We start from the raw sequence: 26,457 nt of genomic DNA on the forward strand, positions 1-26,457 counted from the left end.
AGACATTTTGCTTCCTCTATCCACCTTAAGCTTTATATAATGTATTCTTTTAAAAATCTATTTTAAAACGTGTCTATTACTTTGAAACTACAAGTTTTAGAAAATAAAGAACTACACAAGACAAGAGCAGTTTTTCACTAAAGCGACTCGATTTAGCCTGGGCGGCTACTGACGTCACCAGAAAGTAGGTGAAGTATCACCTCCAGTCAAAATACACCCCTAGTTCTTCAGACACTTTATGGTTAACACCCCTGAGTGGAACTTCCAACAGAATCTTTTCTGTAAGCACTTTCCGAGTGGGCAGAGATTAATTTCAAAATGCTCTACATTACAAGCACGACCCCCCAGTCTGTTGTATGTAACCCACCGCGCTCCGACACGTGACGGAACGCCGCCAGGAAGGAAGTGACGTCACAACCGCTTTGCAAAGTCACCGCTTCAATAATACTTCTTCTGAAACATCAGAAGTGTACACCTATGCACTATCTGTAGCATTTGCACACTGAATATATCTAGGGCCTACGTCAGCCTACATGCATACGCTACAAACTTACCAGCAGACTTAGAATTGCTGCTGTAATGTTTACTGAACACTTGAAAAGTCCCATTTCAGTATGGTAATTCAGCTGCTGGGGTTTAACACTGTGTTTTTTTTTTTTTGGGGGGGGGGGGGGGGGGGGGAGGCTGAGGAGTAAGTGTGAGAGGCGTTTCTTAGCCAGAGCTGTTCTGAGAGAAGAGGCGGTCATTACTGATGTCACATTTTCACGTAGGACGCTTACACTCTTACAGAAAGATCCTGTTAATTTATTAAAATGTCAAATCACCCAAAGGTCACAGGGTGACATGATGAGACATATGCATGACTCAGGAGAAGGTCTTGTGAGTGTGACACATTACAATTAACTTATTTAACTCATTTGCTGTTTCCCAAACTAAATTCCAGAAGTTAATTAATTTACCCTAAGGTAAACACAGTTTCCAGTTAGAGGTAAACTTCCTAACTTGTTTTCCCCAGACAGCTAAAGACACGTTTTACACTTTTGTTTTCAGTTTTCTTATCAATACAAGAGTAGGACATATAGATAGGGAATAGAGTTTGACTGTAGTATCATTGTCTAAATAAAAAACTAAAACCAAAATAAAAAACTCTGTGGTTTTTGCTTTGAGGATTTCAATACCAGATGACCAGCATGATAGAAAAGTTTTTAACTTAACAACTCAACTGGTGACACATAAAGCACTTGTAAGCTGATCACAGGTTGGTGATTCAGCGAAGTCACTGTTAGATGTCCCAGATAATAAAAAAAAAGTTTTTCTTTTTTGTTTGATGTCTTAGTTTCCCTTTTTGTTAGACTGTAAAGAACTGTAAAACGTTTTGTTAGCGTTCCTTCAAAAAGTTTGTCAGACAGTTTGTACATTCTCAAAGTATCAAGCCAGTTCAATGCTTTATAATGGTTTTAAAATAATCTAAATATTGGTCTAATGAGCAAACATCACACTCAGAAGGCTGCCCAGCCTTTTTCTCTGAATTTACTGTATCATCCTGTTTGTTACTCATCTAACTGCCCTGTTAAAAACTTGGACAAGGTCTTCTGAGGCATTTCCAATACTGAGTCACCTGATAATCAAGTTAACCCTTGTGCTATCCTAGACACTTTACCATTGGGAGTTGGGTCATCTAGACCCACTAGACAGTGCTCTGAAACTTTTTTCTTCAATGATTTGTGATCTTCCACCTTTATCCACCTTTGTCATGGTAGGGAGAACACGTCAATGTAAGGGTGGGGTCATCTAAGATAGCACAAGGGTTAATCACCAGCTAGTAAGGCAGGAAAAGCTGAAAAACATGCATGTGTTATTCCGGGCATTCCGGCGTCCTCCCACAGTCCTATGGTAAAAAATGGTAAAAGTAACTAAATATATTAAAATGAATAAATAGATTGATTAAAAAGAAAAAAGAAAAATAGCTATATACACATACACATATCAAATTGATAAAAAAGAGAAAATAAAATCCAATGAATTCCTAAATTTTAATTAAAAGCAAGATTAAAAAGGTAGGTCTGAGCCTTCCTTTATAAACATGAACAGTCTCTGTGGCCCTGAGGCTCTCTGGGAGGCTGTTCCACAGGCCAGGTCCATAAAAACTGCATGAAGCCTGGCCGTATGTTTTTGTTCTAACTTTTGGGGCCTGTATCAGAGGACCTCAGGGTCCGCGAGGGCTCATACTTTAAAATCATATCAGATAAATATGAAGCCCAAGACCATAAAAACATTTGTAAACCAATTAAAGAACTTTAAAATCAAATCTGAATTGCACAGGGAGCCACTGCAGCGATTTTAAAATGGGTGTAATGTGTTCCCGCCCCCTGGTCCTCGTCAGCACACATGCGGCTGACACCACGCCCCTTCTATGACGTGGGAGGAGGCATGAGTCTATATAGGCATTACTCAGACAAGTGTGAAGTGAATACTATGTCTGAACACTGATGTTACTGGGAATAGAAAGCTACAGAACACTGGAGTAAAGAAGAAAAAGTTGATTTTTCACACCGACATCAGGATGGCTGCACTCCTCCTCCGGCTGATGGCTCTCGCTTTGCTCATCCAGGGCAGCCAATGCAGCCTTGGGGACATTCAAGTGGGCTGCAAGAGCTGGGAAAAAAAAGAAAACGGAGTATGTTGTAATGAATGCCATCCAGGTGAGTCAAATTCCAAAATATGGGCTCGTGCTGTTTCAATACTGTGGATGAAATGTTTCCTCTCTTGGAGTTCCTTTGTGGTAGCTGCATGCACCCATTCAAGTTTCAGTGGTTTCACACCACAACAAAAGCGAGGAACTTTCATCATATAAACGTAAATTGTGTAGCATTCCCAGACATTACTATTTTTCAAAAGAGCATTCTTCTCACCAAAGTCTGTTTTACCTAGGATCACTGTGGAACCACTGGTGTGTGTGTATTGAGTCTGAAACCTATTTGTTTGCATGTTTTTCAAGGAAACCACCTTGTTGAAAGGTGTGGACTAAGACCTGCAGACCTATGCAAACCTTGTGAGCCTGGTACTTTTACAGTGAATCCCCTGGACTATAGATGCTACCTGTGCAATGCATGTATCGGTATGTTTTTGTCATGGCTTTCTAAAATCTTACCGCCAGACACTTTGTTAGTGTTGTCTGATCCCAATACTTGGACCACTTTCTTCTTACAGGTGCACAAGTCCAGGTGAAGAACTGCACAGCCAGAGCAGACACGGTTTGCAAATGCATTGAGGGTTACCACTGTGAAAACAGTGAATGTTCCAGGTGTCAGAAAAATAACCAAACAACTTCCAAGCCTTTGGACAATGGTGAGCTGAAATAAAAAATGCAACATTCGCACATACTTTTGCACACACTCATCTGACATTCAGTGTGTGTCAAATTTACCACCTAGTAAACACTAAGATGATTATGTCCTTAAACTGTGTTATTTCATATTTCTATTTAAGTATGCATGTTTTTTTGCTCTGTTGTCAGATTCCACAGAAGTTCCTGTTGATCAAGTAATTTCAAGACCACCCGGTAAAGCAGGATTATTTTTCACTGTTGTCAATTTAACCATTTCACTCTTTTATTTTTTAAGACCTTAAACTAACCCATTTCTCTTGTTGCTACTACAGAAAATACATGGACCATCTTCCCAGTTTTGATCGTGGGTGCAATTCTGATGACCATCTTCATCACTTTCTTCATCGCTGCAGCTGTTATAATCAAAAAAAGAGGCAAAAAAGCAAAAATGCAAAACCCCCAATTTCCCATTGTCAGAACTCCCACAGGTAATTTACTTTTAACATCATGGAAATGTGTGATTCCAGTTGGTTTTGTACTCCAAAATAGTGAAAATAAAAACACAATCTTTACGTTGAATCTCTTTTCTCCCTGCAGATGATCCCAGGACATTAATTGCAATCGAATGTAGTTTCCATGAGGCTCAGCAGGAGCAAGGGACCAGCACAGAGTCATTGATCTCCAAGTAATCCCACAGAGGAGTTCGCCACTTTGCAATACAGAGACTGCTTGCTTATTGGGGAGATCCAATATGGTAACAAGGTAGTCTATAAAATAATGAAGAAGAGTTGGTGAAACCGAGCTGCAGCTGGAGATGTAATTCCTAACAGGGGAAACAAGCCAGGCAACAGACAGTTAGTGCGAGAAAAACTGAGCCACAGCCAAAACATTGCTTACAAGCATTTAAGTATGTAAAAAGATTGACAGGGGAAAAGAGGGACATTCTGGGTGGGGGATTTAATGTTCTTTCCTAATCAAGTAAATAACAGATTTTTGGTCTGTATTTTTGGATGTGGTGGGTTTATAAATGACATTTAATTTAAGATAAAACACTTTGACATTCTAAGAAGTGTGGAGCAGTCCAGTTGCTCACATTGAAAGTCCAGTGCAGTGGGTGTTCAGACAGCTTTTTAGTGGATCTTAACCCTGACCCCCCCCACCCTCCCAATGTCAACTGCCATCACATCTTCATTGTTCAGCCTACTCAGTTAAGGAAGTAACAATGTGCCGCCTTTCATTGTAATTATCGCCAGGAAATGCTTGGACTTTCCTACTATTGCTTGAAGAATTAGAAAAAAAGTCCACACTGCAGGGAAATCCCCTTGTTTGTAAATAGGTAATTTTGCTGTAATGTACAGCAGCAAACAGGCCTAAAGTGGACACAGCCGACAAGCCGCTGACAGATTCCTAAGGAACTTTTTTTTGAGAACCCAGGCTGAGACATTCCTCTTGGGCGACGGATTTCCCAAGGACCTTTACACTGAAAGAAAACTATGGCGAGATAACAATATCTCCAAGGTGCGTAATGTGGGAGGTCTTCATGCACGACTGCCAGACAAGATGCCAGTGGGGTTCAGTGGAAATCCCCACTCATGTGAATCTTCTGTCCTTCGGTACAGTTAGGTGGGCAGCAGTCCGTAAGTTGTTTTGTCAGCGCTGCGTACGTTTTCAGAACTGTAGCGGGCGTGCTTGAGAAATGGAAAATGTGAAAGATGGTGTGGCTTCGTGGGTGAAAATGTCATGCTCTTTGTGTGATTGCGTCGAGTGTGTATCGTAAATGAGTCATCTTAGCCGTAATATCTGTCTCCAGACCTCAAAGTGTTAACTTTTGTGAGGTAAAACATCAGCTTTACATTCAGTATGTTTTGTATAATGCATTTGACTTTTTATTTTAAGTACTCTAATATATTTTCATGTAATAATGTAATGTGTTGTCTAATGATTCTGAATCACAAAGCTCTGTTTACACACTTTTCAAACTTTTATCATCAAATAAATTTTTTTTGTATTTATTCTTGCTTCAGTACAGAATATCATTATACACTGGTTTCAGTATGTAGTGTCTTATTCAATTAACAAAAACAAATGAGAATAACACAAAAAACAAACTGATAAAACACAAAGACAATTGTACTTCACCGCTCTTAGTGTTGTGTACGACAAATACCTAAAGTTGCTTAAGCTGGCTCCTCAGAACCTGCTGCTGCCTGTAGAACTGGGACACTGAGGTGTTGGGGTTTCATCTTTGTAAATAGCAGAGCTTTCAATAATACAGTTTCTAAAGGGAAATCATTGCATAACATTTTATCTCTCTATTGCATCTCAGTGTCAGCATTTTACTACACAAAAACAGTTAACAGCATGTTTCAACTTCATTTGTCATGTCAAATGGGGTCAAGATTGTCACTGCAATTTTTGACCAAAAAAAAACAACATTTAGAAAAATAAAAATAAAGCTGGCACATACTTCTAAAGAGGAAGTTAACTGGAAACATGTCCTTCAGGTTTACCAAAGTGCTTTTACTTCCCTCTTTCTTTCCTTCTTAGTTAAATTAATGGACAGCATGGTTTAAGCCAACGGAAGATTTCTCAAAGTGCTAATGACACTGCAGAAGAATACTTGCTTTGAGGTCGCTTAGTGCTTCTGTGATACAAGTTGGGTAAACAAAAAAGTGGGTGATATTTAAATGGACTTAAAATAAAGATTAAACAAAATACGAGAAATATAAAGCAGCAAATGCAAATGAAAAAAAATCCCTTTAATTAGCAGAGGTGCAAACACGAGGGCATGTTTCACTTTGATATTTTCAATTGTTCCACTGCTTCAAAGTGCGACTGAGCTGATGTGTTTCACAATGAGAACTAAAAACAAAAACTAAGTTATTTATATGCGCCCCCCAAAAAAAAAAGAAAAAAAAGAAAAAAGGACGGCGTGCAGGTTATTATTGCTGCTTGCAAGTCTCCTTCTTCGGTTTTTGTTTCTTTATGTCAGATTTTTCTGCCTGTCGCTTCATTGGGGGAATGAAAGTGGGCTCTTCCAGGAAATCGTGGAAGCTGGAGACAGGAGGTGACCCGCTGACTGGACCTGCAGCAAAAGCAGATGTGTACAGCTATTGTTTCAGGAGTGTGACCTCGACAGTGGCCTTTCCCGTGGAAAGTACCTGATTGTCCGACTGGGCCTCCCACATCGTGTCTCCTGGCCTGAAACGTTGGGTCTAGCTCCTCTGCAACGTTTCTGATCTGTGGGTCTTTTCTGTAATAGAACTGGTTTCAGTCAGTCTGAGGGTCACGATAGATTGTGTGATGAATACAGAGATGGATCTTATTACGGTGGTGTGGCTATGGGGCTGGGTGGCTGATCCTCAGGAGAGCAGTCTTCTGTGGGGGAGGGAAGGCCTTCAGAGTCGAGCCTCTCTCGTTGGACCTGTGGAACAGACAGTTCCGGTTTATGCAACAAAGCATAAAACAGTTCGTTTCTCAAAGAATGTGCTTTTCAAGGAAAACCACCCAAGTTGGGAAGTTTTCTACTGTTCGTGGAGTCCACCTGTCTTTCTCTGGTAGCCTGTCTGTCATGATGACTGATCATCAGTCTGTGGTCACGCCATGATGCCGGTCCTTCCAGCTCATGAGATCGTCGCTTTGATTTGATTTCTCGCTTTTGCATATAACGTGCTATTTCCTAGCCAAAAAAAAAAAAAACACAAAATGAGGTGAAAGGAACATTCAAAGCAAAATAAAAGGGCAAAAGTTCTGTCAAGCGTACCTCATCTTGTGCCACTTGTGCTACTCTGAAGTCCCCTTCTGGATAAGTGATTCCTGAAGATTGTCTGGAGTTCTGTCAAAAGACACCACATGCAAACACTGTGCCAAACACATTCAAAGCAAAACTACATTTCGGAATTCCATACCCTGCTCAACAGCTTTTCCTCTTCCTTCTGAAGCTTTCGGGCCAGTTCTTCATCACGTAGGACCTGGTGCAGTTCCCCCAAGTCAAGACTGGATTTCCTTGGCTCTGGTTGAAGTGAAGCTCCTACAAAGATGAGGTTTTACAATGGATTTATAGTCATTTCAAGTCATTATTTTGGGGTTGAAATAATTTGATTATAAAATGAATAGAATAAATCGAAGTTCAATCATGACAGAAATATGCAAAGAGTCTTAGAGCCAGTCTGATATTCGGGATTACACCTAGAGAGCAGAGGATGTAGGATGTAATAACATTTTGGAAATTGTTTTTGCAAAATTATCATTTAACAATGAAAGAATGAAAAAAAAAACACACAGAAAGTAAAAGCCAAAGACTCCAAACTACTGAAACTGGACACATGAAGCAGAAAAGAGCCACACTCCTGTAAGAGACTAAAGATGCAACCAAAGCCCATTTTCAGATGACACCATGATTCAGGGAAGTTCAGGCAGAAGATGAAGAGAGGAAAGGGGGACAGAATTCAAGTTTTCCCTCTCTTCAGGTCTGGGTGTTACCTCCTGCCATGGGCTTCAATCTATTCCTGGTTGTAGCTTTGCTGATGCGGAGGCTTAGGCTTCGCAGCAACGGTCGTCGCTTGGGACGCTCCACTCCACTCCTCTCCACCTCCTGCGCTCCCTCTTCCTCCTCAGCGCTGACTCTTTCTTCTGTGATCCTGTGCCACCGCCCACGTTCACTTGTTGCTCTCCTGACTCCGCAGTTGTCTGGCATCCTTCCTCCATTCTTGTCGCCGTTTGTGTGTTTTAGCTCCTTCTGCCTTCTGCTGCCTGGCCTCTGACTGTCAGACATGAAAGAGTCTCCTCTGCAAATCTTAGGAACCTCTCCATTTTCATAGCATCTGTCCGGGGCCTCCCTGTGATCTCTGCTACTGTTCTCCCGATACGACAACCTCCTCCTCTCCCTGATGTCTCCATGGAAACTGTGCCTCGCAGTGGCAGTTCTCTGGAAGAGCCTCTGATGTGGTTGCAAGTCACCGTAGGAGACCTCACTCCCATAAAGCACCTGGCTGTCTCTGCTTTGAGGCTTTATTTGCAATGGTGCCCCGCTGCCGCCGATCTTTACAGGCACGCCCCTCTCTCTGAGAATGTGGCCGAGCATCTCCCATACCTGGCTGTTTTCACGCTGCTTGTGGTAAGAGCTCCTGTCGTCATCCTGAAAACTGACCCGTTTCTCAGGGTTGTCCTTGCAGCTCCAGGTTCTTGCCAAGACTTTGTTTCTGTGATCACGTCTGTCATGTATCCTCACTGATTCACTGCGGCTATGTCGCCGTTCTCCAACCCCAGCTAACCCGCTGACCGCCTCCTCATTCCTGCTCCTGTGACGGTCATCTTCCTTTCTGGGCCTCCTTTCTCGATCCTGATACCTGGATACCCTATAGTCCTCATCCAAGTCCTCAGTTTCCTCCTCAAAGACGTCAAATGAGTCTGGGAAGTTGCCATGAGAAAAAGTCCTGTTGCTTTTAAAATGTGGCTGATACACAGATGTCCTCTGCCGAGGAGGTGCTGTGCTGAGTCCTTCATACAGCCGTTTGGACCAAAGAGAGAGCTGCTGGTTAAAAGCAGTGTCGGAGTCCTCGGATTCCTCACTTAAAGTCTCTCTAACTTCATTTCTCATTTGCCCATCAGGTTCTGTTTCTCTGTGATTTGACCAAGAAGTTCTGTTGTTGCGTGAACCAACTCTCTGTGGGGAGCCATGATCATGAACCTCTGAACCTCTGTGGGAGGTAAAGCAGCGCCCCCTGATGGCGTCAGATGAACACTGCTCCTCTGGAACTGCATGCAGGTGAGAGGGGAGCCGATCAGGCTCAGCGGCTCTGCCTTTTGCATTTAAAACATGCAAACAAAAAAGCAGGAAGGGTGCATGAGTCTGTTAGAGACTGGTACAACAAACGTGCACTTAATGGAACAGAACAGTAATAACACAAGCTGCTGGTGAGCGCGTTTCATGCATAAACTACAACTTTTTAGACACAGTCGTTTGTTACATGATGCTAAAGTGAAGAAAGAGTACAGGAGTAAACAGCATCATAATAGAGTTAAGAATAATTCCATTCTACTTTTCTACAATGAGTAAATGAATGATATCAGAATCCAAGTTTTGTAAACATTGTAAAAAAATGGACAAAGTCACAGTGGCAATGAAAATGTCCAACCCGTTAAAACAAAAGCGAAGCGGAACAACACACCAAACCAATTGAAAAATATTTTAACGATACCTTCAGCGTAACCATCGTGTCCTCTGCTGCTCCTCCTCATCCACTGCTCCTCTTCTTCCTGCAGTCGTTTAGCTATTTCCTGTGAGAATACAAGCATCCTGTTAGATATGCGTTTTGTGTGAAGCACAATGAGTACTTTGTCTGATTCAAGGTCGATTTATGTTAGACATTTGACACATAAAGTGCCTAAAAGTCCTCAGGAGCTGTAAAGGACGTGAAGACCTCTGTGTCTGCTCAAAACAAACATTTAGGCTAATTGAGCTGTAAAGGGCTACTTTAAAAAGGAAAGATAAAGCAGGTGAACAGGTTTCTCTAAAATTATTCATTTTTTTCTAAAAGTTTGATCTTTTTTTAAAGTAAATCTTAATTCAACATCAGGCTAAGGTGGGTAGAAATATTTTCTTCTTTTCAATTTTAAAAGAAGTTTAAAACAGCATGTTTTTATGGTGTGGTATGTATAAGTAATGCTTCTATCTTGGCATTTATTCTTATCCTTTTTAATTCATCTATTTTTTATTAGCTATATTCTGTACCTCAACTTGTGTATTCTTGACACTATATCTTCAATGTAGTGGGTCTGTGTACAGTGATCCCTCGCTATAACACGGTTTACTTTTCACGGTTTCGCTACTTCACGGATTTGCATCGTGCATTGTGTTCTGCATTCTGATTGGCTAAAAAGTCACTCCGCTTCTTCTCTACCTGTGCGTCAATAACGCTGCAGTTTAATATGTACACGTACGTAAAACAGCTTGCCAAATGCACATTACGCAGGTGCAAATCATCTTTGCAATTTCGAGTTTCTCAAAACCCATAGAAAAAAGAGCGACTTCAACTGCCAATCATTATGTTCTTCTCCCGATCAAACACACCTGCACCGCGGGCTTCAAATGAAGAAAACACTGCAGGATGCAGCGGCTCAGTCTGTAGAGCAGTGAAATACACCTGAGTCACTATTTGTCCCACTGTACTTTGTATTTTTTTCATAATCATTTTAAATTTTCTCCCGTTTAATCCAATTACTCGGGTCGCAGTGGGCGGGGCTAACCTCCGCGATTTGAAGCCTTCTGTTCACATTGATGATTAAAATTATTATTTGACAGTACAGAAGTTATTTGTTGAAAAAACGTTTCTAAAGTACTTTGATTTGTGAAACAAATGCTTGAGCCTGTAAAATGGTTTGTTCTTTCTTTTCAATGTATAATAGAGGATTTAATTGTATAGTAATTGTTAAAAAAAATAGAGGTTTCTACTTCACGGATTTTGCCGATCACGGGTTCTTTTTGGAACGTAACCCCCGCGAAAAACAAGGGTTTACTGTACTCCTTTTTACTGATTGGACCATGAGTCTGGAATAAATTCTATCTCTCTATCTATCTATAGGCTGCATCAGCTGACAAAAAAATCTGGAGGATTTTCAACCAGCAGATGGCAGCACATCTTAGCGTGTGAAAACAGTAAAACAGCCTGGGTCTGTTATTTTCTAAAGGAGTCATTTTCAGATTAAGATTTGGGTTAGCTTTTGCTCTGTAACAGGGATGCTGCTTTTTCTTTTTAAATTCTCATTAAATTGTTTTGGTTAAAATCTCATCATCCCTGTTTGATTTGATCTATAAAAGAGCACCAGAAAAAAAGCCAAAAACCTTCAACCGATCTAGGGATTTTATTCTTTTTCAAGTGAAGTAGCACCTTGTGACAAGAACAGTTTATTCTCTGCTCTCTAAAAAGGTCAGGAATGTAAGTGGTGGGTGGGCATGATCACATCTTAGTGCTACCTTTCTAATTTCAGCACAAACCTATTTTGCTGACAACTTCCACAACAGAAGAGTCACATTTCACATCATTAATTCCCATCATAAATCACACCAAAAAGCAAGCACAGCTCCTTCTGTGTGCAGTTGGGTGGACGGGGAGCCGCTTTGCCAGGATCAGCACACAATTAGCAGCTTCTGTGCTGGGTTAGGAGTTTAGAGCCACGGGGATCTGGCATTTAAAACTGCACAGTTCAATGATTTTGTTTTTACTTCATTAAAAAGGCAATCTACAGGGACGGACATTTTTCATTAACACCATCAACTTGCAGACACAGTTTAGAGGTTCGACAGCAGAAGCTGACGCTTCATGGGACTTCTGTGGAACAAAACTGAGAAAAAAGTCACACCTAAAACGTGAAGATAGTTTTAGCATTAAAGTGTGAAGACAACTGTAAATCATTTTTCCCAGTGCTGACAAAAGAACCTCACAGCTTCTAAAGAAGGAGCTTCAATAGGCAGCTTCTATTAAAAACTACTTGAGGCCCAAACTGCAGAAGCAGTCGATCAGTTTCAGCCTGTGTTTCGACTAGTTTAAGCATTTTCCTGCTGTAACTACTGAGGCTGAAAATGGGTTCTCGAGAGGAAGAGCGTCCAACAATGCTGCCATCCTTGCTGGACAGCTGCCCCGCTATTTCCAGGCAACACGTATGGAAACTAAAAATATATTCAAGTCGAGTCGAAACCCTGAAGGTCAATGTAATATGAAGCTTCAATCAAGGAATCGGAAGGTTTTACATGAATTCACAGTTTAGTGGGACCAACACACAAGTACATGATAGAAGAAGATGTTCCAGCTGACGTGGTCTTAAGGAACACTTTGGGTCAAAATACAGGATCAGTTCTGGGCTTCCTTTTCCACAGGCTGTTGGTTTCAGGGGGATGAATGGAGCCACCGCCCTTCAAAGCTGCATGACTCATGCATTATCCGAGACTAATACAGACTCAAGCCACTGTTAAATGGACACGAACCGTGCAGCGAGTCTCCTTAAGCTCCAAAGCACACACAGCAAACAGGAGTCATGACAAAAAAAAGTTCACGAGCAGTTTGACCCACAAGCGTTTGTCTGGCGTGAACTTCACCCGCTCACTCACATGTGGGAGGCAACCTCGCTTAAACTCAATGTTTTTTTAACCGTGCAATCAAGAAACCAGCAAACCCAGGACAATAAAAAGGAATGTAGAAATAATTTAACCACAAGCAAGCAATAGATTTACATCGGAGAGATTGATTCTATGATGTTCCAGTTTTAAGTGTTTATGGAGTAACCAGTCAAACCTTGTAGAGCTTTTAACTGTTTTCATAAACCTTTGAAATACAACTTTCAGTTTATGTTTAAGCTTCTTTCTGCAACATTTGTACACTGAGGAAAACATCCAGACTGATTTGAAACAAGCCTTCAGAAGATGAAGAAAACTGAAGAAGAGTCTGTGCTTACGGCGTCGTGCTGCTCCCTCCTGCGCACCTCCTCCGCACTTCGCTGGAGCTCTTCTTGAACCACTCGAGCGTACTCCAGGTCCTGCTCCTCTCTAGCAACAGCAAGGAAAGAAAATACTTTATGATTTTAATGCAAAAATAAAAAGATGTTTAAAGTAAACTCAGTGATGCATAAATGACATGAATTTGTAGTATTTATATCTATATTGAGAGCGGCATACATTTGTCGGGATGCCTGCCTGAGGAGGGCGCTCTGCTGCGCCTGCTGCTCCTCTTCTTCATCCTGCATCCTCTTGGCCAAACGGATATCATTCTGCACAAGCTGGTTCTTCTGCACATTGGTGCTGTAATACTGCTCGACTACAGCGGCAAGGCAGACAAGAGCAAGATGAGACAAAAGGAGACTAGATTTTATGTACCGTAAATGTCGGGCTATAGAGCACACCTGATTACAAACCGCACCCTCCCAATTTAATGAGGATTAACCACTTTTTACATACACAAGCCGCACTTATATACAAGTCGCATGTTGTGGCAATGCAATTGGCACGTCACTGAGACCACAATAGTCTCATAGAGGGAGGAAGTTTAGCCTATTTATTTGAACACACCCACATCTGCCAAACAGCACGGACCTAACTTCAGCTCACAGGTCCCTCAGTTTTGGTGTGGAAATTCACACTCAGATTCCCCACTTCCCATGAGTCTTGGGGGTTTAACCCCCGGTTCGCCACACTGTGTTGTAGATTGAGGATGTATTTGTGCTGAAACCGCGTGCGTGTTTAAGAAGGAGCAGGGAACTGCAGCAGAACGCGATAGCAGCTCTCCCCTCCTTCCGCCTGTAACACGGCAGCAATGTGGAAATAACAGGGCTGGTTAAAAAAAAAATACCAGTAAAAGAGAGCAGCAGTGACTTATAAGCGTGCGCGGCATGCGCCTATGCGCACTCTACGCGCCTCGGCGCAGCGCGTATTCCAGAAGTTTCCTTCTACAACAGTGAAGGAAACTTCTGGCACACAGCAGACCGGCTTTTCCAAACCCGTTGGTGATGGTGGATTTTTTCACACTGCTTTTAACGATTGCCTTTAACTTGAAAGCTGCGTCATATTGTAGTGGCGGTGATGTGCACGTTGGGTCTAATGGCACCAAAGGATTGTGGGATGCGGCTGAGCATGGGTGTTTCTTTTATAGCACCATGACTTAAGTGTCTAACAACTGAAGTGAGGTCCATGCTGTTTGGCTGCTTGTGTGTGTGTATTAAAGCAATCGCGCTTGTAGCTTGACATAATTATGCAGGCAGTCTCCCCTCTGAGACCGCCGTAGCGCTCCTGGCGGCCGTTAAATAAAAGCATAAATGAGCCTCATCATTGAATTAGCCAAAGGATCGAAAGTTAGTGACAAAAGTAGCGGCTTATAGTTCAAAAAATACGGTAAACTTTTCATTGTAACGGTTTGTCTCAGCAGTGACTGTGCAGCTAAAAAGGGTTTTCTTGTTCTAGCCACGCTTGTAGTAAACATCCATTTGTGGGAAGAAGAGCAGAAATCACAAAGGATTTGTAACGTTTTCTGTGCTACTGTGCTGTTGTTGTTGACTCCTGTTTGGAACTTCTGGTAACCCTACAGGCTGACATTTGTGGGATATGCTCCATGGCATCGCCAAGACGTGTCTGACTGTCCGACTTTATGCTGGTCTTCTGCTAAAGGACCATTCCATATCAGGAAAACTGGGGCCTACGGGGCTGCTTTCCTCACACTGACAACTCTTAGGAACCACACAAAGGTTGGACATTTTAAAGATTCACATGAAATGTTTTCAAAACCTTGTGACAACTCCATGCCCAGAGAATCCAGAACAGATTACACTAGAAAGTGGACCAGCAAGCATGATCCAGTTACAGGAGAGAATCACTCCTTATCATGGAAAGATCTATGCTGTAGTACAGGAGGAAAAGGGCCTGATCAACAGTCAGATCAGGAAAAAAATCTTCTGCAACATGTTTTTACCATTTCCCCCAACACCTGTTTCTATCTAGCTCTACTGAACAGTACGCCTCAGCCTTCACAAGAACTCAAGCCTTCCTGCAGCATCAGCTGTTTTATTTATTTTTTTATTACAATCAATAGTTTTCTCCTCTCGTCTTTTTGCACTGGTTTTAAATAGTACATCATCTCCATACTTACTCTCCTGCTCCTGAAGGTTGTGTGCCAAAGCTCCATCCTCCAGCACAGCAAACGTCTGGCACACTAAAAGAACAGATGAAGGCAACATTTCAGCAGACCATAAACAGAAACATCATCCCATACAATGACCTGGATGGAAGGAAAGTGAGTAAAATAGTAAAGACACATCTAAAGAAGCGGACAGCAGTCCAACTTGTGACTCTGTGGCCACGTTTGCAGTAGAGACCCTCCACACTGGATGACCTGCATTAAAAAAAAAGCAGCCATATTCCACTCTGTCTACATTAGCTGTTGGACACATCCAAGAGTCTAATATTTAGAAATACACAACGGCTTTTAGGAGCATCTCACGTTCATTGATCACAAAATCTGTCATCTTTCTGATTTGAGAACATCAAGTTATCTTTTCATAACAAAAAAATGTACAGCCTACAGTGATCAGACAAGCCTTTAGATCACCATAGTGGAATCTGGGAGTGGCTTTCTTTACCTGCAGTGACGGCTTTCAGGTTAAGAGCAGATGACAGTGTTTCAGAAGTGTCTTTATTGCTGAAAAGCCTCCGTGCTGAGCAGGAGGCAGCACCGACTGAAACACCTGCATTTAAGCTAATCTTTTCATCGAGCCCATCAGGAGCCAGGGGTAATGTGGAGGCAATGACTGTTTATACAGAACATCCATCAAGGTGAGGAAGAGGAGGCTCAAGATTTCAGCTTGAAGACCCGCTCCCAACATCTTTTGATCTGTTGTAAAGCAATCCAGATGGACTTTTAGTTATGATTATTCCGTTTTTAGGCAAATCGAAAAGAAAAACCCGGTGTTGTTTTCTAGGACATAGTTTCTGCAGAGTGGCAGTAGTTCATTAGAAATTCACCTCCGAGTTGAGGCAGGACCATTGGCGTGGAGTAAGCCCCTCTCCCTCACTTCATGCCAACCATCTGTTTACACTCTCTCCTGCTAGCTTACAGCCACTCTCAACGCCAACCAAACATTAGCAAAGCAACAAAGCAATATTGGAGCAATGCAGCTGCAGTTTAGATGCAGATGCCAGATCGGACGAGGAAAACAAAGACGTACATGGATCACATTATTCACAGGTGGTAGCATCAAAATGGAGCAGAGCAGTGAGGTTGAAACCTGGCGACTGTAGTTTCTATGTTACAATTACTAACTTTTTCAAACAGCAATTTTTTATCTGGTCCTGATTCACCACGATAGGAATAAATAAATACTCAGAAAAGCAATGTTAAGCTTCATTTTTCTTTATCAAGGCCCTCCATCATCAGAAAAATGCTAAAAACATTTTATTTTATCCGAGTGTCTTTAAGAGCAGTGCTCCTCAACACAGGGCGTGTGGATGTACTTTATACTGAAAAACCACACAGGACGTCCTACTGACATACATTCTTTCGCGCCATTCTGATAAGAAACATTCTCAGAGTTAGTCAGAAATGCTGACTAATTGAGAAATCACTAGGATGCGGTTTCTAGTGGTTCCAACTCACTGGGTACAAAATCACAACCAGATTCTACAGATCTGAAATGCTTTTGAGGATTTTTTTTTTAAAGGTGGGGTTGGTTTATGAATATGTTTAGGCACACAACTTATTGTTGACTGGCTGACAAAGACAAAAGCAGGCAGCTTAATCAGCTGATTTCACTGAACTCCCAATGGTCTTTGCTGCTTGCAAAAAGATGGAAACATTTTTAATTTAGACATCAAATCATGTTGAGGCCTAAGCTTAAAAAAAACACCAGACCAAAAAGAAAACAAATGGACTCTCACCGGAAACGGCAGTTATAAGAAACATATTTTAAAACCTAAAACTAAAAACGCCTAACTTAAAAAACAAAAAGTAAATTAAAAAAAAGATTTTTTCAAGTTGGTGTCTATTGCTGTTTCCTACACCGTTTCATTTTTCATCTGGTTTGAGTTTTGGACCACCATAAACCAATAAGCTGACATCTGGGTTTTTGTTCCACCCCACTCTAAACGTACTGCACTTTCCCGCTGCTGAAATGCTATTTATAAATGTTTCTAGTTTTACAGGAGGGAAATTTGAAGACACAAACATACAAAAGTGGGGAGGCGGCAGCATTGTCTTAACTGTAAATAAGAAGGGAGACAAAGTGCCACAGACAGCCTGCGCTAAAAAAAACACAGCCAGAACTTTTTTTCTCCCTAAAACCCCAAACTGAACCTTGCAGTTAAACACTATTTTAGGGTTTACAGTCCTCTAATGTTTACAGAAATCACCAAGACAGCATGAAGCTACAAAAGCATTTGAGGATACCATACACATAATCTAGTAACTTTCAGCCCGCGACAGTCACTTACACCTGTTGTGGAGCTTAACAGAATATCCGCTCAGTGGATCTCCAACCTGTTCTTGAGGATCCAGCCTGTCAGCGTGGGCCAGACGAGTTAAAGCCTGGACTTTTTTTTTCCTCTATCAGGACAAAGTGACCGCTCTGAACAGTCTTTACGTCCAACATGAACAAAAGCGATGATCCGACAGTAACAAAGACAGTACTTCCTGGAGCAAATTAGCATGTCTGTGTGTGGGTGTGTCTGCACTGTGGGCTAACTTGTTTTTCTCCTTTTAGATTTGTTCGCAGTGGGCGAAGGCAAACAAAACAAAAGTATACTGTGGCGGCAAAATAATTTAAAGGGACGCTTTTATTTTAAAACCATCTCCAGTGATCTTTTAATTATGTTTTTTTAGCCAAAATTTAAACCAGCAGTAGTTCATTAGAAATTCACCTCTGAGCTGTGACAGTCAGCCCGCCCCCACATCCCGTCACCCATTAGTTTACACTCTCTCCCACCAGCTTACAGCCCATCTCACCCCACCCTAACATTACCAGTGCAACAAAAATGGCGAGCAATACTGGAGCTATCCAGCCGTACACTTTTGAGCCAGATACCAGCTCAGACAATGACAATGTACCGTATTTTCCGGACTATAAGTCGCACTTTTTTTTATAGTTTGGCAAGGGGTGCGACTTATACTCCGCAGCGACTTATATTAGAAATAAATTGAAATAAATACATTGTTAACCTTCCTGTTATGTTCATTTGTGAGGAACAGAGATGATGTTCCTGGGTCAATTTGATGTATGAAGTATGTTAAGTGTTAAGAGGATGTTAAGTGACTCAGAGAATCAGCAAACTTTTTTTTACAGTAAGATCTTGAAGGCTAACAACATAATATTCTATTTTCCAATGATTTCATAGATTCAGAAATGCAATAAAAGTGAAAACTGTTTCTACAAATACAGGATGAAAACAGAGTATTAGTTGGCCAATGATGCTTCATGAAAGGAATAAATAATTAAGTAAGAGAAAGAATTACTGTGAAATTATTAGATAAACAGTCTGCTATGATTGTGTCATATAAGGTTGTGAAAGTTAAAATGCGACTTATAGTCCAGTGCGACTTATCTGTGTTTTTTTTCTACTTTATAATGCATTTTTGGGCTGGTGCGACTTATACTCCGATGCGACTTATAGTCCGGAAAATACGGTACATGGATCTATTTGTTAATGCATCAGAATGGAGCAGAGCAGGGAGATTGTGGACTGCTGATGTAGGTCCTACATCACAGCTACAAGCTTTTCCCGTTTCTCATCTGCCTCATATTCACAGCAATTTCAATAAAGGAATACAACATGAAGATGAGTTTTCTTAGTATAAGTATATGTATCCATCATCAGAGAAATGCTACAAGAGCATGTTAAAAAGTCCAAAAACACCATTTCCATTGGAGTGGGTCTTTAAGGGAAAGGGCGTGAGGCCGTGCAGGCCAACACTAAAAACATATGTTCACTGTAAATCCAGGGATACCTACTCTAAGCTTCTTATTAACAGGCCCCAAACAAACCGGAGTCTTCTTCCTAAGAGGATAGTAAATTAAAGCTTCAACTGACAAAGAGTGCATCACCCGAGGTCCATAGAAACATGTAGAAGGATGATTTTATACCGCTTTTGCAGATTCTCCTTAGAGGCGATGGGGAAGGCGGAACAGAACAACCACTGAAACAAACTTTGGAGAACTTGACAGCAAAACAAGGGAAGATGAGCATATTCTGGCAGAGAGAAGAATAAGATCAAAGATCCTCACAGCTTCTTGGACAGCAGAAGTGTCAAGTGGTTTCAAACGGAGAAAATAAAAGGCAAAAGGAGAGGATGACAAGTGCTTCTATTTTCAGGAAATAAGATCTCCCACTGAACGCCCACATGCTCTGCGGCTCGCTTCCTCCATGGCCTGTTCTGTTCCTCACAATCTTTTTTAGGGAACTTGAACTCATCTAACAGATTAGTGTGTTGGAACATAAATTCATCTTATTGGGATAAAGTGCGTACAAACTGGACATACGTTTTTGGGGGGGGGAACACAGAGAAGTGAGAGGTAATGAAATGCTGTCACTGACACTGGGAAGAAGTTGAATTCCTCAGGGAGCTGCCTTCCCTCTGCACGCTGGCTTATATCAGGAGGAGCCACAGCAAAGCCAAAACAGGAACAGATAAGAGGGCAATGAAAACAAAGGGAGTTCATTTAGCGCCGGCTCTTCGATGAAAGGCGAAGAAGGACAAACCCCTGAGGAAACTGTAGTCGCAGCTACAATGTTCACCAAAACAAAACAAAAACCTGCAGTTTCCAGGCATGATAGAAAAACAGAAGTAAAGCGTCTTTCAGGCCAGACACTTTTCATCCGTATTCTGCTTCTTTGACATATTTATAGACGTCATTAATTGCTTTGTTTGTGCATTGGCCCTGCTCGATAAGGCGTGAAAATGCAATGCTGCACAGAGTTCCCTTTGTGTGTGCAAACAAGAGTGGATCGTTGAGTTATCTCTCCTGATTAAAAAAAACAGGGCCCATGCAGACCCACTTCTACCACATTCATTAGTGAGGGCTCAAAGGCTGAGTTAAGCATCTATATTCAGGACATTCCTCAGAAATTCCTAACTTATGAATGTTTTCCACTTCACACATGGGGAGGGGGGACTAGATCAGAGCTGCATAGAAACTAGTAAGTAAGCGACATGCATACATTTTGTATTTTTTTTACTGCAATAAATCATTTTGTTGGCATGAAGAAATTAGATTTAATTTAAAAAAAAAAGTTTGCTATGGTAACTGTCTTGCAGCTGTAGCCTGATGGCACATTTTCCCAGCCATCCCAGCTTTATCTGCACTCAGCATACCAGTCGTGTCAATGATAACTGTGTACAGCTGAAAAACAAAGCCTGAGTGTGGAAAATTCCCTCCCTCCTCAGCTGTCCTGTACCTGCATGTCCCAACTCCTCCATGTCATGTGCAGATCCAGACTCTCTGCTGCTGCTGCAGGTGCAAAATTAAAAACACAAACCTCCTATGACGCTTATGTGATTTAATTAAACGTTTTTATTTTTTTCTTCTTGCTGACAGCAGAACACACCATTACGCACAGTTTCCGTGCACGTGAGGGTCTGCAGGACAACTTACCCTCGTGGACACGTGGAAGGTTGGATTGGTCGATCTCCAGTTCTGCCATCTCTCTGCGCCTGGACTCACTGCTTCATGACTTCACAGAAGACCCGGACACAACAGAAGCGGGCTGTTCAAACACGGAAATGGGTTTTCAGAGCCAGGAAAGTCTGAGAAGCGGGTTTAAGGGTTATCTTCTGACATCAGCAATAACTTCAACCAGTGGAAGTTTAGTTAATGAGGCTGCAGCCATGAGGCTTGTAAACAAAACATCAAACCTGAAGCAGGTATATCGACTGAAGTACAATTACCAACCTGTTCCTGACTCGCTGCACTGTTTTAGGCGTCCCACGCGCAAATTTCCCTTGAAAAGTTTGTGGAGAAACAACAAAAACTCCCAAAAGTGCACTTTTATTCTGTTCCTTCCTCTTTCCTTCTTCGCTTTGTCGCTAATTTGCTTCTTTGCTAACAATCCAAAATACCGCAAACGCGATTCCCACTTCAGACGAGTTTCCCTTTTACGAGGAAAACTACACGAAACGGTCGTGTTTTTACCACAACAGAAACAAAGAGCCTTCAGCTCGTGGTGGGAAGTCAAAGTTAGCCCACAGACTGACGCTTCAGCTGCTCCTTCTTCATGAATCCTACTCGGCAGCAGCAACAGCGTGGGCGGGCAACTGTGCTGCGTTCATGGACACATTCAAAGCTCAAACGTAGTGCCATCCGTGCCACAACTTTCAAATCCCGTTAAAATGTAAAACATGCTGCCATAGTTTGGATTCCTAAATGATATAAAGAAATAAAGACATAATGGTGATACTCCAGGATCAACCACTTACTGTAAACAAAGAGAGAAAAATACTACGTAATACTCATGATACATGTTCTTTGAATGAATGGAAACATTTCCATGAGCCCTTGAAAGCAGCACACAGCCTAATTTTCATGGTACTTGCGATCATCTGCGGATAAGTCTGTAGCTGACTGTTTATTCACTTTTGCCTTATTATTTCGACGATATAATGTTTATCAACACATTACATGCGCATGGTAAATTTTTTTAAAAGAAACAAAAACATATAATAACCCTTTATTAAGTTGACAAAGCAATACAGTTGTATAAGTGTTTTACATTGTTCAATAAAATTTTAAGAACACTGTTTCTTAAAAGTTTCTGTATAAATAACCATGGATAAATAAATTAAGGTGTTAACCCTTGTGCTATCTTAGATGAGCCCACCCTTACATTGACGTGTTATTCCTACCATGACAAAGGTGGATAAACTAAGGTGGAAAGATTTCATTGTAATCCATGGACACCAGTGAAGATCACAAATCATTGAAGAAAAAAGGTTCAGAGCACTGTCTAGTGGGTCTAGATGACCCAACTCCCAATGTTAAAGTGCCTAGGAAAGCACAAGGGTTACAGTTGTCTAACTTGGTAGAAATCTCCATTAATTTCAAAGTTTATCGCGTAAAAGCTCCTCAGTTACATTTCTTAAATGTAAGGTTGCCCTCTAGTGGTTGTGTTGATGAACGACAACAGAACTGAGGATTTGTATTTGATCACAAAGCTCGATCAATGGAACCAGGTGAAGAAATTATCAGTAAAAAAAAAATAAAAAATGCAGCCAGAGCTCTGTTACAAAGCATATAAATATATGTATGACTCCACTTTAAAGAGATTGCTTTATACCATGTTGTTTTTTAAATTTTACATCTTTTAAATGTTTTTTTTGTCTTGTTTTTGATCCTGCCTTTATACTGGTGAGGCCAATGATGTTATAAACGTAGATCTCTCTCTGCTATTGTACTATAGAATTTACATAAGCTGCAGATGTATTAGATTACTTTAGTTGAAAAGAAAGGATCAAATTACGCCCTCGTCGTTACACTGCCATTTCCACCCATGCTGCCACAACAAAACCCTTGTTTAGGCCAAAGTAAGTTTTCCTCTGCATATGTTAAATAAGAGCAAGAAAAACAAAGTCTTTTTAAAAATGAATGATCTTGTTTATCCCTTGTGCTATCCTAGGCACTTTACCATTGGGAGTTCGGTCATCTAGACCCCACAAGACAGTGCCTTCCTTTCTCTTTCGGCTTTTCCCATCAGGGGACCCCACTAGACAGTGCGCTGAACCTTTTTTCTTCAATGATTTGTGATCTTCACTGGTGTCCATGGATTACATAAAATCCTCTTCACCTTTATCCACCTTTGTCGTGGTAGGGATAACACGTCGATGTAAGAGTGGGGTCATAGGATAGCACAAGGGTTAATGGTTTGACGCAAATTTTGTTCGTGCTTTTTTTGGTAAATGGGAGCACTGAACCTGGTGATAAAACAAGAACAGATCCAAGTAATTTAATGTGTTTCATCAAAATGATTATCTGTTTGTTTACAATATGCTTGCATAATTTGCAGTGACACCACTTAAGTGGAACCCAGAGACCAAACAATGTCAACAACCAGGTACAATTACATGTACCAAAAATATTAGATGATTAGAGATGATCATATTGCTATGATCTTTTAAAGTTGTATTGATGATGCAGAAATCAAAAGATTGTAGTTGTTTACATTATTCTGAGAAAAAATAATAGCAAAAATGGAAGTGAGGACTGAGGAAAAGCAGATAAAAATGCACACCTTCTGTTTATTAGCTATTTTTATTTATCATCACTCAAATAATATGCATCATTGTCATTTTCTGTCATTCTTTAACTTTTGGATTGGACATAATATAATATGAAACCATTACTATCATTTTTTATGTTTCACTATCTACGGTAATCACATCTCACTGATTAGATCAACCCTCTGACCTGACAGAAGTGGAATTGCTCTCATATCAAACAAATGGATCTGTCAGGAAAAATATTGATGATCATCGTTTACTAATCAGTCTTGTGGTCCGCTGAAGTCCCAGTTCTCCATCTTTAACCTTTTTAGCCTTGTATCGTCACTGATCAGTCTTTGCTGATTGGTTGGTGTCAAGGTTTATTGATTTGTTCGGGTAAAATAAAATCCAACTCAATGTTTATTCTATAGTTTTAACTAAAATTACAGCCTAATAACTCTTTAGTCATTTGATACACACAAGAATCTAAAACAAAAACAGATAGAACAAAGTACATAATACAAACTTAATAGTTATTGAATAAGCCAGAAGAGGAGGACTTTTGGGATTCTTTCCCCCCAAAATAAAACAGCACGGCCTTAGAAATGTTTGCAACTTTAACAATAATACAAAACCAAAAAACATTCATCTATATTACATTGAAACCAAGCCATAAAGCCCTTACATTGCTAAAATGAAGTTGTTACTGAACATCATAGGCTTCAGCAAAAACAGAATAAAAAGTTTGACCCACTAGTTTCTGTGGATTTTTGTAAAGGGCAGTTTTAACCTCATCAGCTTTGTTTTTGTGTGTTAATTTTGACTAAAAATTGTAGCTTTTCCACACTCTACACTCTGTGTGTTAAGAAATGATGATGATAATAATAATAATATTAAAAAATATTCATGTGAAATTCTCCTAATTAAATGGAAAACCATTTAATTATCTCCTGTATTTGGGCTGGCTCAGCAGTAATGCTCACTTCCGAAATATTGACAAAAAGTACAGGAATTTTGTTTTTTAAAATGAAAAGAAATCAAAGCCCAAGTGTGAACAATGACAGGTGATCCAGCCACATGCAAAGGTCAATACTAATTTTGGAGGCTTTGTAATTGCCTGGTGGGAGTTGAGTCAAACCAAATATAAACCGTGTTTTTCCAACCATAAAATCAAATGGCTTTTTCTGTTCATCTGCTTTTACAACACTGACGTCATTCCCTGTTAAACATTTTAAGTACATGCACAGGTGCAGCATGTAACTTTGCAAAAGGCTCTTATTCTAATCTATGACAAAGCTGCGCTCACACCTCCTGCTGATGTTGAACAAACTCATAAAGTTTTTCACTGCGTAAATAAGAAGAGGCAAATTTACAAATGCATCTTCCACCAGCCAGCTTTCTAAATAATGTGCATCAATCAATTTTATTCAGTGACCTGCAGAAAATGTCCTGCCCTTTAAAACTGACTGCAAATGTCAGATGGCTCTTCGGCAACAAGGTTGTGAACATTTTAAGACATCCTGACTCTCTGCTTATCAATAGGCTCTCCGCTCTCTGCTTCGTATGTTGTGAATCTTAAGTCAAGGGGATTCAAATGGCCAAATGACTCATGAATTAGTGCCATAAAGATGGGGGTCATTTGTCTGGCTGGCTTCTCCAACATCTGCTCCCCTGGGACGTTCTTGACATGACAATCAAAGCACCTGCTTTGACTGCATTTACAAAGTCAGTAAAACCAGTTAATCAAGCCAAAGAGCTCGAAAAACACGACTGTGTCCTTGCAGTGTGGCCTGCTGCTTCCGCCTCTTTATTGAGTCTATAATTCACCTCGGACTGCTGCTTGATTTATCCACACAAGAGGATGTGGATTTGTAATGGCTCTAGTGGCAAGAAGTGGTGTGTGTCTCCTGCTGCATGTATATAACCCGGATGGGATATGCAGGGCATCCAGACGCCTTCACCTGAGGACCTCTGTGCCAATCATACCCACTTCCAGCAACGACCTCCGGCAGTGATGAAGTGCAATCATTTCCTCTCCTGGGCATTTGTGCTTATGGCCTCTGGCCCACTGTTGGCCCACCCCATTATGGATTCAGCTGAGATGCCTTACTCAGGACCCGGTGAGTAAGAGACAATACCTTAGTAACAGCCATTATGCAAAATAATTTGTCAGTTTAGTTGGCTGATTTGCATTATATTTTAAATAAACCCCCCCTCCCCCTGTCCTGGGGCTTTGGGGCAATTAATTGAGTATTCCCAGATCTATGGGAGACTGCTCCACCAACATTCAAGTCATTTTTTCTTCACAGTTCAATTACAGTGTAAGTTTAAGGGATTCTTGATCTGAACTTGCTTCATTTAACTTTACATGATGGGCTCCAGCATCCGTGGAGGAGCAAGGAATCAGCGCTCTGGATGATCTGTCCTTCTCTGAGCAGACTTTTCCCTCACAGGATGGTACTGGTCTCAGATATTCCACATTGATATCCGGGAATATCAACAGAGATGGTAAAAAATTTACACACACTTTTTGACCACAATGTGGCTAAAAATTTCATTCAAACAGTTTTTCATTTGTATAACTAAAAAAAATAAATCTATAACCTAATTTTATAGTGGAAACAAAACAATAAATTTTCCTGGATTTCCTCTCCCAGGTGTCAGAACTGGATTGCTGCCCAGGGGGATGAAAAAAGACGTAAGTTTTGAACAAATTTTAAATTAAACAGAAAAGTAATATTACATCTATTAAAAAATATTTGTTTGTTTTTTCTTTTAGTTTTTTCTGGAGAAGCAGCGTCTTCTTAACCCCTTCGGCCATATTCTAGGCATCCAGAAAGATTTCAGGAAGAGATCTGGGAATACTGAGTGCTTCTGGAAATATTGCGTTTGAAAAAATTCATTGTTGTCAACAAAAAGGCAGAGACTGCACTAAAAAATAAATATATATCATACCTAAACCTGTTTTTTTGCACACTAAAAAAAGTGGACTATTGTCGGTTTTCCTGCAAAAATTAAATGCCTAATGTGTGACTGAAACCTGCTGAAGAAAAACTTATCAGTTCTTGATGTTTAGTTGTCTTTTTTCTTCAGTTTGTCCTGTGAGTGAGAGCTGAAAGTTAAACACTATGTAGTGCCAAAAAGAAATAAAGATCTATAAAAAAAACCTTTTGTGGTTTTTATCATTCCATAAGAAACAATGAAAGCATCCAAGCATTCATAAAAGAGGAAGCAAAAGTAGCAAAGTTGGTTCTCAGGTTTTCTTCATTATTTCCTTTTTTTATTATTTTACAGCAGAAAGAATATAAAGCATTCAGAAAACATCTTCCATATTTTAAGGGCAATTCAAAATGTTTTGCATGGCTTCAGCAGCTGAAATCTTTTTTTATTTTTATTTTTTTTTAACAT

The 26,457-nt window shown here is 40.6% G+C and overlaps 3 protein-coding genes across 6 annotated transcripts; 2 read left to right on the top strand and 1 right to left on the bottom strand.

The window, feature by feature from the left end:
• Positions 1–2,447: 2,447 nt before the first annotated feature.
• On the top strand, positions 2,448–5,255 carry tnfrsf9a (tumor necrosis factor receptor superfamily, member 9a). Its single transcript, XM_004070936.5, has 6 exons — positions 2,448–2,702; positions 2,999–3,118; positions 3,211–3,348; positions 3,518–3,562; positions 3,661–3,816; positions 3,926–5,255. Exons 1-6 carry the CDS (start codon positions 2,564–2,566, stop codon positions 4,015–4,017), a joined length of 690 nt encoding a protein of 229 aa, XP_004070984.1. The 5' UTR covers positions 2,448–2,563; the 3' UTR covers positions 4,018–5,255.
• Positions 5,256–5,299: 44 nt separating this feature from the next.
• Positions 5,300–21,093, bottom strand: ccdc187 (coiled-coil domain containing 187). 4 transcript variants are annotated; one of them, XM_011477460.4, is made up of 14 exons: positions 20,747–21,011; positions 20,450–20,561; positions 20,253–20,305; positions 14,959–15,021; positions 12,999–13,137; positions 12,779–12,869; positions 9,529–9,607; positions 7,811–9,130; positions 7,237–7,358; positions 7,092–7,163; positions 6,873–7,007; positions 6,658–6,752; positions 6,490–6,581; positions 5,300–6,413 (listed from the first exon to the last, which is right to left on the bottom strand). In XM_011477460.4, exons 3-14 carry the CDS (start codon positions 20,272–20,274, stop codon positions 6,271–6,273), a joined length of 2,373 nt encoding a protein of 790 aa, XP_011475762.1. In that variant the 5' UTR covers positions 20,275–20,305; positions 20,450–20,561; positions 20,747–21,011; the 3' UTR covers positions 5,300–6,270. The 4 variants fall into 4 exon arrangements, with proteins under 4 accessions (XP_011475762.1, XP_011475761.1, XP_011475763.1 ...); XM_011477459.4 differs by lacking the exon at positions 20,253–20,305 and having other exon boundaries at positions 20,747–21,088; XM_011477461.4 differs by lacking the exons at positions 7,811–9,130; positions 20,253–20,305 and having other exon boundaries at positions 20,747–21,093.
• A 3,763-nt stretch (positions 21,094–24,856) lies between these two features.
• On the top strand, positions 24,857–26,093 carry LOC101165144 (urotensin-2-like). The gene is made up of 4 exons (XM_004070840.5): positions 24,857–25,169; positions 25,432–25,557; positions 25,707–25,747; positions 25,829–26,093. The coding sequence occupies exons 1-4, from the start codon at positions 24,986–24,988 to the stop codon at positions 25,940–25,942; spliced, it is 465 nt and encodes a 154-aa protein (XP_004070888.2). The 5' UTR covers positions 24,857–24,985; the 3' UTR covers positions 25,943–26,093.
• Positions 26,094–26,457: the final 364 nt, after the last annotated feature.

The sequence above is a fragment of the Oryzias latipes genome, chromosome 7 (assembly GCF_053564925.1).
Source record: "Oryzias latipes strain Hd-rR chromosome 7, Olatipes_Hd-rR_3.1".
Lineage (NCBI taxonomy): Eukaryota > Metazoa > Chordata > Actinopteri > Beloniformes > Adrianichthyidae > Oryzias > Oryzias latipes.

Coding starts and splice junctions, on each gene's coding strand:
- ccdc187 (XM_011477459.4), bottom strand. CDS start 20,498: ATGGCAGAACTGGAGATCGACCAATCCAACCTTCCACGTGTCCACGAG. Junction 13,138..14,958: donor CAACCTTCAGGAGCAGGAGA/GTAAGTATGGAG, acceptor TTGCCGCTGTAG/TCGAGCAGTATTACAGCACC. Junction 7,164..7,236: donor AGGAAAAGCTGTTGAGCAGG/GTATGGAATTCC, acceptor GTCTTTTGACAG/AACTCCAGACAATCTTCAGG.
- LOC101165144 (XM_004070840.5), top strand. CDS start 24,986: ATGCAGGGCATCCAGACGCCTTCACCTGAGGACCTCTGTGCCAATCAT. Junction 25,558..25,706: donor CGGGAATATCAACAGAGATG/GTAAAAAATTTA, acceptor TTCCTCTCCCAG/GTGTCAGAACTGGATTGCTG. Junction 25,748..25,828: donor CCAGGGGGATGAAAAAAGAC/GTAAGTTTTGAA, acceptor TTTTTCTTTTAG/TTTTTTCTGGAGAAGCAGCG.
- tnfrsf9a (XM_004070936.5), top strand. CDS start 2,564: ATGGCTGCACTCCTCCTCCGGCTGATGGCTCTCGCTTTGCTCATCCAG. Junction 3,349..3,517: donor TTCCAAGCCTTTGGACAATG/GTGAGCTGAAAT, acceptor CTCTGTTGTCAG/ATTCCACAGAAGTTCCTGTT. Junction 3,817..3,925: donor CATTGTCAGAACTCCCACAG/GTAATTTACTTT, acceptor TTCTCCCTGCAG/ATGATCCCAGGACATTAATT.